Raw genomic sequence first — 14,727 nt, 5'->3', positions numbered from 1 at the left:
AATATACCTCCCGTTCGCAATAGTAGATTACTTTGATATCGAACTACCCTAGATTATTTCTAAAATACATATAATTAATTAAATAACGTAATACGTGGAATACGCCACCTACGTCGTCCGTGAGGGTCCTGAGCACGTGCGTGATGATCAGTGGATGTGAAGGTAGGGGACAGGCTTACAGATTGTCCAATCGCCTCCATATTTAGGTCGAGAATAACCCAAGCATGGACTGAATTGATCTGGCTCAGAATAAAGGGCCAGGACTCTTTGTGAACATGGTAATGAACCTTTGGGTCTCATAAAATGTCGGCAATTTCTTGAGTAGTTGCATAACTGGAGGCTTCTAGTTTCATGGAGTTAACTGTACGAGGGTTGGAACTTTAATGGTGGTAACACTGCTGCAGAGACGCCATGCAACGGAACCAAATGTCGCTTATACCATACGTTAGTTACATACCTACTTTTTTTTTTTTGCCATTGGGGTGGGACTAAGTCCCTTGTACTGCGGCCACTTCTGGCCCATTGTACCAGCCCCAGATGATAGGTGAGGGTGGTTGTGCAGCAATTGGTGGAATGAAGATTGGCAGGGAAACCGAAGTACTCGGAGAAAACCTGCCCCAGCGCTACTTTGTCCAACACAAATCCCACTTGATAAGACACGGGATCGAACCCGGACCGCCGCGGTGGGAAGCCAGCGACTAACCGCTTGTGCTATGGCACGGCCTTTCTCTGACCACGTCCAATTTTGCTTAACTTCGGTGATCGGACGAGAATCGGTGTTTTCAACGTGGTATGACCGTTGGCTACATACCTCCCTTCCCCACATCACACGCATGCGCAGTGACGAGGGAAGGGAGAGTCAATTTGATACCTACCTTACCTCAGATCAAATGGACTCTCTCTTCCCCACATCATGCGAATGCGCAGTGACGAGAACAGAACCTCGTGTTATCTGGCGGTCTAATGTAGTTTTGTCACGATGTTTTGGAAACAGGCACAGCAGAGTTGGATAAAGATTGAATGTGCCAGATGCCGTACACCACGAGTGTCATCAACGTCTTCAACAGGCTTGCGGGGAATCTGCATTCCCTTACAGAACAGTGTCAAGGTGGGTAAAAGCCTTCAACGAGGGACGCCCAAATGTGGCAGACATGCGTCGGCCAGGTCGTCCTACTGTCAGTGATGAAGAGAAGAAGTGTATGCTCTTTCCGCGTTACTGGAGAGTGGTCAACGCTATATGATTCGTGAGCTGGCCCGAGAGACAGGATTAGCGCACACGACTGTGCTTCACATTCTGAAGGAACGCCTGGGCATGAAAAAATCTGCATCACGATGGGTTCAGCGTGATTCGAGGGAAATGCAGAAATGCCTATGATACGATGCTGCTCGTAACAACTTGGAGCGAGGAGAGGCTTTCTTACGCCGTATCATTACGCTGGATGAGACATGGGCCAAATCGAACGAATGGTGTCATTACGGGTCACCACGAAAATCAAAAGTTCGTAAGAACCCCAGCAATGTGAAAGTTATGGTGATTCTCGTGTACGACTGTGGTGTTATCCTAAGGCATAACGTTCCCTGACAGCAGACTGTCAATGCGCGGTATTACTATTCAGTTTTGAAACACAACCTGTGACCAGCTTTGAGAAAGAAGCGGCGACACTTTCTGCAGAACCCACCCATCATTTTACAGGACAATACTCGGCCGCATGCAGCGCAAGCTGTAGCTGATTTGTTCGATCAGTGGGGCTGGGGAGTGCTGTACCATCCACCATACTCCCCAGACTTAAGCCCTTGTGACTTTGACTTGATTCCTATGATGAAGGAACCACTTCGTGGCATTCGCTTCAGAACTGTTACCGAGATACTTCGGGCAGTAGACGGCTCCATTCGACCTATCAACACAACAGGCGCTGCTAAAGGTATCCTACGACGTCCACATCGCTGGCAACGGATTGTACACAATGCTGGTGACTACATTGAAGGGCAGTTAAACTTCGAAACATGCATCTATTTTGTATCAGTTGTAAATAAATAGTTGTCACTATTAAAGTTCGAACCCTCATATTTAGATTTACATTTGTACTAGAATCACATCTTATTTTTTGTATTACAATATGTCCTGTCTTGGCTTGGTTCTGTGAAGGATGCAGCGAATACAGATAAATTCTATACTATTCTATTCATGCAGAAGTGAACAATGCCCAAGAGTGGCGCTAGTGGAGATGTATACAAACCATGGCCATGGTAGTTCCACAAGCTGGTAACTTCTGCACCTACGGAAATTGCTAAAAGTAATATATGCTATGACTACTGAAAGTATATGGTGGAGGAGAATGGAGTAAGCATAAACAAATCACACTGATAGTTAAAAAAGTCTTTCTTCAAACAACTCATTACATTCCTGAATACAAAACCATATATTCATAAATTCAAAACCCCTGATAAACTCCTTTCTGTTCGTTCTGTTGTCCTCATTAATTTTATTCTTTCAGAGATTTCATCTGCCTTCATTTTTACCTTACTTATTTTAATAAAATAAAAGGAGGCTTATAAGATCACCCTGTTGTCGGTGTATTCCCACTAAGAGTGTGGAATCAGAAGTCAGCTGTTACGATAAACATATATAAGACATGACATCTAAAAGTCAGAGAAGCTCCATGGAGATGGCCACTGCTAGCAAACTGTTCAGTAATTAATTCTTCAAAATCTCGAGTTTCTGCAAGCCGCAACCAACTACTAGCCACCATCTTGAGCATCAGTAAATTGCTGCTAGCCCTTGCCACTAAAGTGTTCTTGTTTCAGGCCACGTTGGAACCCATGACCAATTTTTTTTTTTATTCCTAGACAATTTGTTTTTTGAAGTGGGTTCTCCTCTTTGAAGAGAGCAGGGTTTGGACTTTTTGAGCAAGCACATTTGTTGCAACAGTGTTGTCTGCAGCAATTCAAGTAAAAGAGTGCAACTGGATTCTTCCAATGATCTTGTAGAAGGGAAAATATGCAAAGGCAGGGTTTGCAAAGTCTTCTTGTACATAGAATCTTTGGTATGACTAAAAAGGGAAACACATAAACGGATGATTTTCTGGAAATTTTCTGCGTAATTTTAACAGTCAGGCTGTCTAGGAAAGTCCCCTATAATACTTGGTCATCAAGCTCATCCTTACACTGTTGGGAGTGCACTGTACGTAGTATACTCGTAGTTCACCATCTAACGTTTTACACATTAAAACTGAATAGATACTCAATACTGAAAACCATACAGTGAAGTTCAAATTAAAAAAAACTGCATGTCCACATATCTCTCTAGTTGTAGCTTTTGAAATCTCAATATTTGGACATTTGTGGCAAACTGTTCTGCAGCTAAGAAAAGTTATTTGAACTGGTGGTGGTACTTGTTCCATCTACCTTACTGTGACATATAGACCCACTGCTAAGCAGTGACTCTGTAAACATTGGCTGTAGCTAGGTAATGTCTCCAACATTCACCCAGTGCAGAATGGCGTTTTCTTTGTGGTCTGCACCATGACTGTTTGCAATGATGAGGTAAATATGCCTCTATAACAATAGAGGCTGTTTTTTCTACGAGGTCAATCTCAAGGAGTTATCTTGAAGAAAACTGATGCTACAGGAGTCAGTTGAGGGTTCATCGGTGGAGCGTTAACCAGTGGGCAATGGAAGCAGAATAATCTCCATTGCTAAGATTCATTACCAGATGTGTGGTGAAGACATGGCAGAGAAATAGCTACTGTGGAGAGCTGTTACTAAGTAAAGACTAGTGGAAATAAACTGAGAAGACTCAGTGTTGAGTGATCTGCAGTGTAGAAATCAGCAATAGTGTAGTAATTATTTGTAGTTATGACCTGTAAGTGGTCAATAAACCTATTCACCAATCCAAACCTGCATCTAAGTCACTGCTGACATGTGACATTATACATTTCCCACCATCAGGCACCAACTATTACCTGGCAACCTCATATGGCATACTTGTCAGTATATACATATGGGTGTTAAACATAATTTTCTTTACACTCAAACTAATTGATTTGAATACTATCAAGGTTCTTGAGTGGTAAGTAGCTTATATTCTTGGAAATCAATGCAACTGGCTCAACATAAAGGGCTACCTAGGGTTAAGGGAACTTCAATGGTGCTGTTAGAAGAAAATAAAACACCAAAAATATCTGAGATATATATACAAAGAATAATGTACTCCTATTATTTCCTCCATATTCTTTTCCCTTCTCCCTACTTCTGGAATAATTCCTTTTCTCTTGCTATCATTTCTTCAATGTTACATACTCACATCAGAGTGCAGTTACAGAAAATGGCTGTCACTGTTCTTCAATTCATTGTCACTCGATACATTAGCATCACACCCACTAAAAGTCATATATGCTGAAATAAAATCAAGATGACAGCTGTGTCAACAGTTCTTAATTGGAAAGTTTTGAAACTTCCTTATGAAAAATGTTATTCTTAAAAAGAGCTCATTGAAAATACCAGACACATTATTTCTGAGGCAAAGTTCTTTTGAGAACATGGTTATCATCAGTCAGGCGATATGGTCGCTTCATGTTCATCACTGTCAAACTCCACATCTGGGTCCTGCACCCACATTCCATCCGCATTCTTGATCCAGCCATTCCTGTGAACAAGAAAATGGGAAGAAACTGCAGTAAGCATAAAGTATGCAAAGTACAAGAAGTGACCATTGCTGGCTGATTCCTTGAACACGAAGCAGTAAGTGAAACAAATTCATCCATCAGAATTAATATCAATACATCTGTAAACTAATTAATTTGCCACCTGCAGCACATCACTCAACTACAGCCCACAAATGGCAATCATCAACAAGCTCTTTCTTTGCATGTTGGGATCCAATATGTGAAATATCAAGGTAAGGTGAGGTACTGACAAGGAACAGGTGTATAATTGGGTACCAAACTTATCTTCGATGATGTGGGTACATCATCATTCTCACTTACACTTGTTATGTAGTACATCATTAGTTCTGGCAAAGCAAATGACTCAACTCTCATGGTGCATTTCAGTTGGTGATGACTCAAGGATGCAGGGACTATGTTATTATGCTGAAAATATGATGACTTGATGTGGTCAGAACTTTCACTGTTATAATGCCACTGGTCACTGTCCTGTTAGAAATACACTATGTCACTCAGTCACTGCTGAAGCAGTTCATCAGGAGTAAAACACACATTAGATATAGTATATGTTATGTCACAAAAATAATCACATTCATTTCTCTTCAGTAAAGTCCAAAATTACTTATTTAATATAGCAGCTGATCATTACATGTGGTTTCATCATGGAATATAAACATTTCTCTTTTATAGTTTGGACACTTAAGCCAAGACAGTAAATATGATAAGTGGAAATACTGATTTAGTGTTCCCACATTTAGAGAGGACTGTAGCATGTACACCCATTGCTGGGCAACAACAGCAAGATATGCAAATACACAAGAGCCATTGCTGAGTAACAGCTTCACAAACAAACATGTTCCCATGGAAATGACTTAACTACAATAATGAGGAGTGGTATTTCCTATGCACTCTGAGCTGGGATGTTATAAACGAGACAAGTTGGGAGCTGCAGTTAGTGAAGAGATGAGTAGAAGGTTGGTGTGAGATGGCTGCCAGCAGTGAGTCAGCTGTGGGATATTTGCCAGCTGGTAAGGACATTAGCAGAGGATGTTGTTAGGCTCTGTTACCAGGAAACAGCTAGTGAAGACATAGAAGACTATGTTTTGCAGTTACAGTGACCTTTATAGTGTGTGTGTAAACCCGTGAGGCTGTTATAGTTGCTTGCAGTTGCAAGTTGTGTCTGTTCAAAAAGTTTCACAACTTTTGAAATAGCGTCAACTCAATGTCTTAGCAAAGCCAGGTAAGTTGTGCTGCCTAGTGGCGTGCTTCCTAATTGTCATCCTTTTTGCCATGACATCCTGCTGTGATTAGTCATCCCCCTAGAACTATTTGTTCACATGTGTGTAGAGTATGTCTTGCGATATTCATGATGGCTGATATGAGCAGCATATTAACACTAAATTTTGCTTCAAACTAGGAAAACGTTTATGGAGACTCATGAAATGATGACAAATGTTTATGGTGATCAGTGCATGAGCTGTATATGTTGTTATGAACGGTATAAGCAATTTAAGGATGGTCAGCAGTCAACACATGACGAGTCGCCGATGGCCCTCAATGTCATGTGATTTTGCCAAGATGGAAAAGGCGAGGCAGGATAGGTCGTATGTGAAAGTCATGTTGACTTTTTTTTTTGACATCATGGGTGTTAAGTATCATGATATCCTTGAAGAAGAGAAATGGTGATGAGCAAAAACGTGGATCAATTGCTATAAATCTTCAACCTCCTATGAATGTGTATGGAGTCGCTGAAGATTTAGGGAAAGAAGACAATTTAATTTAAACACAAATCATCTCCTGGCAACCAACTGCAGTCACAGGCAGACCTATGCAAGTGCTATGAATGAAATGTAAACACAGTTTCAAGACCTTCAAAGAAAGAACTACATACCATATCCAGGTCAAGAGACTGCACCCATTATCTGACTGTGGATTATTACCCCTGAACACACCGCTGAAGAGAATCTGAGAGAAGACTATTTTTGTATCATCTGACAGACTTGGATTAAACATGGCTGAATCAAACAAATATTTCAGTTAGATAAATTGGTATGGAAATACAACAAATGAAGTGCTTTCTTGGAAGTTTACTGCTAACTGGGTATGTATCCCTTTCACATCAAAGAACGTGTTGGCAAGAGGCAAGTGATGTTCATTATGATCTCATCCCCAGTGCAATTAGTCGAGACAGGTCTTAATTTGTGTCAAAAATTCATTTTGAAAATAATTATGAGCTTGACAAGTCATAAATCTGTATAAGTTCAACCACTTTTCAGTAGCCCATCTGAGTCAGCTACTCAGCCTATAACAGAAATGAGTACCAGGGATCTTCCTGGGGGATAAGGGCAGCCAACACTTGGGGCTGACAACTTTACCGTCATCTGTGAGACAACTGTCTAGATGTAGTGGGAGCCTCAACCTCTCACAACTGTATGGGCCCTCACGGCCTGTTACATTACGGCCGTATTATACAAAGCTCTTGCAGGATTATAATTTGCGCAACTCTATAAATGCTGTCAGCCATGTTGCAATGGAATAAAATTATCATGTTTCAAACACAAACTGTAGTTCTGATTGTGAAGAAAAAAGGCTCAAAAATATTAGAACAAACCTATTTTCAAACACAGGTGATAACCCTACAAAACTTCCATGTTCTTCATATGCCAGTCTGTACAAAGCAGTAACTTAGGCTCGTACATTTTCCTGGATCCTATACAGGATGAAATGAAATTCACAAACAAGTTCTCCAAAGTGTGATTCATTGCCAAAAAAACAAGTAAAAATATTATACAACACATGTCCTGAGACACATCGCCATCAAATGGGGTCACATACTTCTCAGCAGTGCTGTCATGACAATACACAGTGTGTTGTTAGGTGTACTCTAAGACATAAAGTGCACAGCAGGCATCAGCTGCAATTTAATGATAATGTACTATAATACCAACGATGACTGCTATGGCATGCTCTTAACCCTCAGTACTTGAAGTAGTCGAGCTGCTACTGCTCCATGGCAATACGCACTATGTTATCTTTGTCATCTAGACACCTTTTGAAGACTGGAGCAGCAGCTCTGTGACACAGGATAACATCTACAGCACATGTGAATGCAGGTTCCTCACAGACTGCACAGCAACAGATACTGAAGATGCCATAACTGCAGCTGTGGAACAAGAGCCACAGAGAAATGACACAATATCGCACGAGAACTTGGATTATCCCAATCAGCTTCCGCAATGTACTTGATGATGATCAACTGCATCTGTAACACTACTCAAGGAGCACACATCTTTTTAAGCATGTTGTACATGTACACAATGTCCATAATGGTCACCTCTGGACATGCAATAATTCTCATGCTATCCACAAATGTGGAAATCAAGCCTGCTTCAGCATCACAGTTTGCCTGGAATTATTGTACATATTGTCATAGGCCCATATGCTACCTGTGTTCGAGATCCTGCCATCTGCCTTGAAACAGATGAAACACCTATTGTAATAACACAGCACCCATGGTTTGATCATCTGATAACGTGCGCCATTTGATGCTGATGTGTATCTTGAAAACTAAACTTCATATGACCTATGTTTTACTATATATATTTGCCTTGTTTTTTAACAAGGAATCACACTGTGGACAGCCTGTTGTGTATGACTTTTCTTTCAATCTGTATATAGAATGCCCTATTTCTAATTAGTCTTTGTTGAAAAAAAATGATTGGGGAACCTTGGTTCACAGGATTAATGTTGAAAATGTTGGTTGATTTCAGTTAGCACATAAGTATCTTCAGGCATGTAAACCACATTTTAAAATGTTGGATAATGTTGTAGCATTTGTAAAGGGGAGACTGTATCAAATGCTCTAATCATCGTTCGCTAGGCAACGTTTCGGCAAACACCGTCTGAAAGCTGGAATAACAACAGACAAGCAGAAGTCCATTTGCTAGGCAACAGCTCACTAAACCCCGTTCTCATGTCAACAAAGATTCAGCAAAGTTTTCTGTGGGTATGAGGAATCTTGGGATAACCAGGCTTTTCCACTACAATGGATATAGGAGACCAATAGCTTCTATTCGGTCCTCCTGAACTTATAAAAGAGACAGACTTGAAATAATTCTGACGATGGTGTATACTGTACTTCTTTTGGCATATTTTGGACTTCACCCATTGTCTGGTATATAAAAGACAAAAAAACCACGACGTTTCGGAGACTGGATCTGTCTCCGTCTTCAGGTGGATAGGGAAGGATAAANAGACGGAGACAGATCCAGTCTCCGAAACGTCGTGTTTTTTTTTTTTTTTTTTTTTACCAGACGATGGGGGAAGTCCAAAATAAGCCAAAAGAAGTACATTATAAAAGAGAGTTCATTCATGAATTCAATTCATTCATTTGTAATACAATTCAGAATGCAGTTCGGCACTTGAATATTCAGCCGTGAAGTGTTAACCAGGTAAGATTTGTTACCGAACAAAGACTAGCATGTAGACACCTTTTTTTTTGTGTGCTATAGTTAAAGTAGGCAGGTCATGGTAGCCGAGTGGTCTAAGGCATGCACAGTCTTCGCTCGCTCGGAAGCCGAGATTTTGGGTTCGAATCCCACTCAGGGCATGGATGTTTGTGTGCGTTTTTCTGTGTTTGTGTACAGGTAGAGGCCTTGCGACAAGCTGATCACTCGCCCAAGGAGTCTATAGAGTGTTACAATTCAGCAGATAAGTTTTTATGTGTTCCTCTAAATTCATACTATCATTTGGCATTTATTTTTGTTCATTTTGGTACATTATTACAATTATCCTCTTCTAACTGCTTCCTTTTCCTGCACTCTTTCATATATGCAGCACAACTATTACCAGCAGACATCTTATAAGTGTGTGACTTCATATGCTAGCAGCTTGCCTATAGTATCAACAACTAAACAGTGGAATTTAATTAGCTGTATTTGTTACAAACAAATGGTCATGACTCCTAAACTGTAAGCGATGGCCCAAAAGGGGTTGCATTTTTGAGAATCTCGCATTTATTAACAGATGCCACATGCAATATGTCCAGATCCATCTATGTGCTTCGCTGAGCACATTTCCAAGGAACAAAGTCAACAGTAGAACATCAGTTACTTAGTAGTGAAGGTATCAATAATCACAAATTGTTACACTTTGCTGAGAACATTTCCAAGGTAACAAAGTCTACAAGAGAACGTCGGTTACTTGGTAGTGAAGGTGTCAATAATTCCAAATTGTTATAATTTCTGTTACTTATGGACAAACTGTCACATTTTCTGTTACTTACAGCGTCATTCCATTTGCACCCTCATATAATAACGTTTTCAACGTTAAAATATGCTAATATGTGTCATCTTTGTGAAGTAAATGGGATATGACAAAATGTAAAAAATTAACCAGAAGTACCTTCGTGCACATCTAGGTTAATTATTTTAGAAATTCATTTGATAATACTGTAATGTAATTCTACTGAATTGTGTAGAAACAGTTTAACTCATTACGTAAAGAAATTATATTGCCATAATTTTACATAGTAAGTCTTATAAAAGGATTAAAAGTTTCTTAATATACTGTTACATAGCCCCCATTTAGCGCAAACCTTGATTTAGTGAAAGAAAACCAATTCTCCCAGGCATTTACTAACAGTAATCCCACCAGCTTCATTTGCATGAAGCACCAAGGTACTTCCATGCTCTGAGTACAACAGCACCACAAATCTGACAATAACCACAATGTACTTACATTCTTAATTTCAGGTCATGGTCTGCCTTCTTCTTCTTAGCAATGTCTTCGTCACTCCATGATCTGGCTGCTGCTGCTGGGTTTTCCACCTTCGATTCTGCACAGTCTGTCACACTATTATTATGTGCAATGCTCAGGGGCTTTGTCCAACCTTCACCATAATTTTCTCGATGTTTCTCCACAGTTTTTTCAAGAGGCTTTTTCTTCCAAAGCCCCTTCAGATATTGACGGACTTGTGCTGATGCAGAAGGAAGCACAGCATTCTTTGTTACTACTCCAGAAAGTTCCGCTTCCTTCGATACTGGAAGAAGATATAGAAACAACCCCTGACACTCACTCACTTCTCTTCATGTTTACAAACAAGATATAAAATTAAAGTTATAAAAATATAAAGTGTAAATTCAAACTACACAGAATGTTTGTTGTCTCCATCCACAATGTGAAACAGCATGAATTTGTAACATCTTAAAGTCACAACACACAACCCCATAGATTCATGCTGACACCATGTCCATAGTTCTTAGTGCACAAAAATATGTTTCATGCTACATCTGCAGGTACCTTTATCAACCTTCTAGCTATAGGGCTCAATTATAATGGAGAATTATGTACATGGAGTGATTATCTTAAGGTCTGTGATAATGTATGATTCACTGCATGAATATCATGTTGTGCCTCAGACATATCTGATATAAACAGCATTTTGAAGTTGACTCTTACTCTTGCCTTCAAGTGACTGGATGTCATGATAATAACATGTGATCTACTTCTTTTAGTGGCAATGGCTGGAATTCTACCATAAATGCTTGCTTGCATAAATTGAATGCTAGTCTGTCTTAAAACCCTAAAAACTGTGTTTTACTTCCAGAGTCTGAGGCCATGGTAGCTGCTGCTTGGGGGAGGGAGGGCTCAGCTGTGCTGTCACAGCAACAGTCTGCTGCAAGTTCAGGCACAAAGTTTACTGGACTGAGACAGGGGTAGGGACATTTTTGTCAGCTCATGTTAATGGAGCATGATCAGGCAGATAGTAGTGTCACTGATAGAGTTTCAAGGGAAATGTGATGCAGAGGTATAAAAGATTTCAAATTCTTCCCACTAGCTAGAAATCATCATACGTCTTGGAAATCTGATGACTAATTATTCAAATGCTGCACAAATAATTATGCCACAAGTATCATTCTTTTGATCACTTTTTTTCAAACCTGCAAAAAAAGACTTTTATTTGAACCAACAAAGAAAATGTTCTCTCATTGTAACCTTGCATTTTCATACTTGGTTATATCATACAGAATATGTTGGAAAGATGATGGTTTGAAATGATAACAATTGTTGGTTTACTTCATTCTGCATGGTCGACTACCAGGTTAGAATAGTAGGATGAGTGTGGAAGGAAATGACACTATTCCAAGCCACTATTTCAGCTTCTGTATAGATGAACTGAAGATATACAACCAACCTCATTCAGAATGGCCAGTTTCCAAGGTTGAGATTCAAACACAGGACCTCTCACACACATAGCAGCAGCATTGCTAACCATTATTTTGCACTGTTTGGTGACATGATCGTCATGTACCCATGAGGCAATATTTACCATTCTGAATGTCCAGTATCATTTTCCGCTGCTGCAGTCCAAATTTGAGCTTGCTACCGCCACTGTGAGTGACCTGTGTGACAAACAGCTTGTTTCCTTGCACCTGTCCAGGCAAAGGTGCATGACTCATTGATTTAACTGCCAGTCCTGAGTGGAGGTATCTCCTATGTTCAGCCTTCAGTTTCCTAGTGTCTGCCTCCCTCTTGTGGACCAAGAACTTGCTGAGCTCTGAAACATGTCACTTCTCCAGTGTGGTCTCATTCTTGTACACAAGTTTCTCTTTTTTCACTCATTCTACACTTTCAAGATGTTTTCCTTTTGTAACAAACAAATCAACATAGACTTTTATTAATGTGGTAGCATAGTTGGTTGAGACACTATGCTACAAGCCGGAAGGTTGCTGGTTCAAGTCCTATGAGTTCATTGGATTCTTTTTCAATTGACCTATCCTTCCAGCCCCAGACTCTAACAGAAATGAGCACCAGGAATATTCTTGGGGGTAAAGGGCGGTCGGCACATAAGGCTGACAACCCTGCAGCCATCTATGAGCCGATGATCTAGAAAGTGTGGGAACCTCAACATCTCAGAAGCCTATGGGCCTCCATGGCCTGTTACAGGGATACCTTTACTTTTAACTTACTATGAAAGTAGCTTACTCTTGGCACAGAAAGTAAGTTTTTTAAAAATGGTAGAAATTAACAGCTGTAGAGATTTGAATGAAACAGTTGTGCAGAGCATACCTAATTTACATAAAAGTAAGTAAGTAAAGGTATCCCTTTAACAGGCCATGGAGGCCCATAGGGTTGTGAGATGTTGAGGCTCCCACATTTTCTAGACAATCAGCTCACAGATGGCGATGGGGTTGTCAGCCTTACGCGCCGGCCACCCTTTACCCCCATGATTATTCCTGGTACTCATTTCTGTTAGAGGCTGGGTCGACCTCAGGGCCATAGTGCGGCTGGAAGGATTAAGTCAATTGAAAAATATCCACCTCATTGGGATTTGATCCTGCGACCTTCCAGCCTCAATCAACTACGCTAATTTACATACAAAAATATTTTATCATTTCTGTTAATTCGTTACATGGATAAATATTTTCCGTTCTGAATGTTAAAAACAGAAATTTGGTACATAATTCAATCATATTCTTTGCTGCAGTCAACAATGAATAGGAACAATATTTTCTTGAATTATGGAATGAAGCCATCTTTTCCACTGGCCAATGACTGATCATACTGTGCAGTCTGTGTGAAACATAGTGTGATAGTTATAATAAACTATTACATATATATACGAGGAGCGTTCCGTAAATAATTCCTCCTATTTTTTTTTAAAGAAAACTACAAGAGATACAGAAATCATAATAACGCAGTTAAATTGAGCAAGATTTCAGCTACTTGCAGTTATTTTTCAACATAATCACCACCATACGTTATGCAATTTTGCCAGTGATGAACAAGAGCCTGTATGCTGCGTGTGTAAAAGTCTGCACCAGCAGAGGCTAGCCACTTTCTTACAGCTGCAATGACAACATCGTTGTCTGGAAAATGTTGCCCATGTAGTCCATCTTTCTTAGGCCCAAAGAGATGGAAGTCTGAAGGTGCTAAATCAGGGCTATAAGGTGGATGTGGTAGGACAGTCCAGTCAAACTTTGCAATGTGCGCGGTGGTCGACAAACTGGTATGGGGTCTAGCGTTATCGTGTTGCAAGCGAAAGGTTGTCTGCTTCTCTGGCCTTACTCAGGAAATGCGGGCTTTCAGCTTAGTCAGTGTCATCTTGTAGGGTTCAGAATTGACAGTCCTGGAAGTTATCTGCTGATCTGTACGGATGAGACGCTGTTCATTGTGAGGAGTGGCAGCTGAGCAGGGACGCCCAGGGCGTGGCATGTCGTGCACTTCACTTTCGCCACTGTTGAAACGCACCACCCACCGCCTCACTGTGCTGACATCCACTGTATTGTATCCGCACACCTTTAGCAAGTGTCGATGAATGTCAATGGGTACAATTTGTTCGGCAGTGAGAAATTCAATAACACATTTCTCTTTCATACGCACTTCTATGTCAGACACCATTTTGGTAGACTGCTCTGCTGTTGCTATCTGTTGCACGACAACCAAACTAACAGTACATTGGCGGGAAGGTTCAACCTTTACTACAACACCACCAACATCCATCTCAGATGTTACATATTAACACAAAAAAATAGGAGGCATTATTTATGGAACGCCCTTCGTATATACACACACACACACACACACACACACACAAGGTGGTTCAAATATGACCGGGACTGATTTTACTTTTTTAAACCCAAATTGCCAAACACTTACTTGCACATGTCAGTCTTCAACGTACTCCCCTCCAGAGTCAACACATTTTTTCCAACGTTCTGGATGCATCCCGATGCCCTTTTCAAAAAAGTTTTGTGGTTGGCGGTGTATCCACTCCCTAACATTCTGGATGATGGCATCGTTGTCCACAAACCGCATGCCTTGCAAGTCTGATTTGAGCCTTCCGAACAGGTAGAAATCACTTGGTGCCAAATCGGAACTGTACGGCAGATGTGTCAGAAGGTTCCATTTCAATTTCCAGAGGGTTTCCATTGTTGTTTTGGCCGTATGGGAGCATGCATTGCCTTGAAGGAAGGCTACCTGCTTTCCACCTCTCTTCCACTTGGATCGGATCTTTTCCTTCACGTCTGTTGCCAGGAGGTCTGAGTAATAAGCTGCATTG

At 40.6% G+C, this 14,727-nt stretch overlaps 1 protein-coding gene across 2 annotated transcripts in view; it reads right to left on the bottom strand.

Annotated features, from left to right (window-relative positions):
- Positions 1-2,365: 2,365 nt before the first annotated feature.
- LOC111870979 (sodium channel modifier 1) overlaps positions 2,366-14,727 on the bottom strand; it is a 32,742-nt gene continuing 20,380 nt past the window's right edge. For both annotated transcript variants that reach the window (XM_023863690.2, XM_023863681.2), the window contains 3 exons: positions 11,995-12,222; positions 10,404-10,704; positions 2,366-4,645 (listed from right to left, as the gene is read on the bottom strand). In XM_023863690.2, the coding sequence (XP_023719458.1) occupies positions 4,549-4,645; positions 10,404-10,704; positions 11,995-12,222 (626 nt within the window). In that variant the 3' untranslated portion in view covers positions 2,366-4,548. The remainder of the gene's footprint in view (positions 4,646-10,403; positions 10,705-11,994; positions 12,223-14,727) is intronic.

This window comes from Cryptotermes secundus, unplaced genomic scaffold (assembly GCF_002891405.2).
Source record: "Cryptotermes secundus unplaced genomic scaffold, Csec_1.0 scaffold101, whole genome shotgun sequence".
Classification (NCBI taxonomy): domain Eukaryota; kingdom Metazoa; phylum Arthropoda; class Insecta; order Blattodea; family Kalotermitidae; genus Cryptotermes; species Cryptotermes secundus.
The sequence above is the reverse complement of the archived record's forward strand: the minus strand, read 5'-3'. Positions and strand labels throughout refer to the sequence as shown.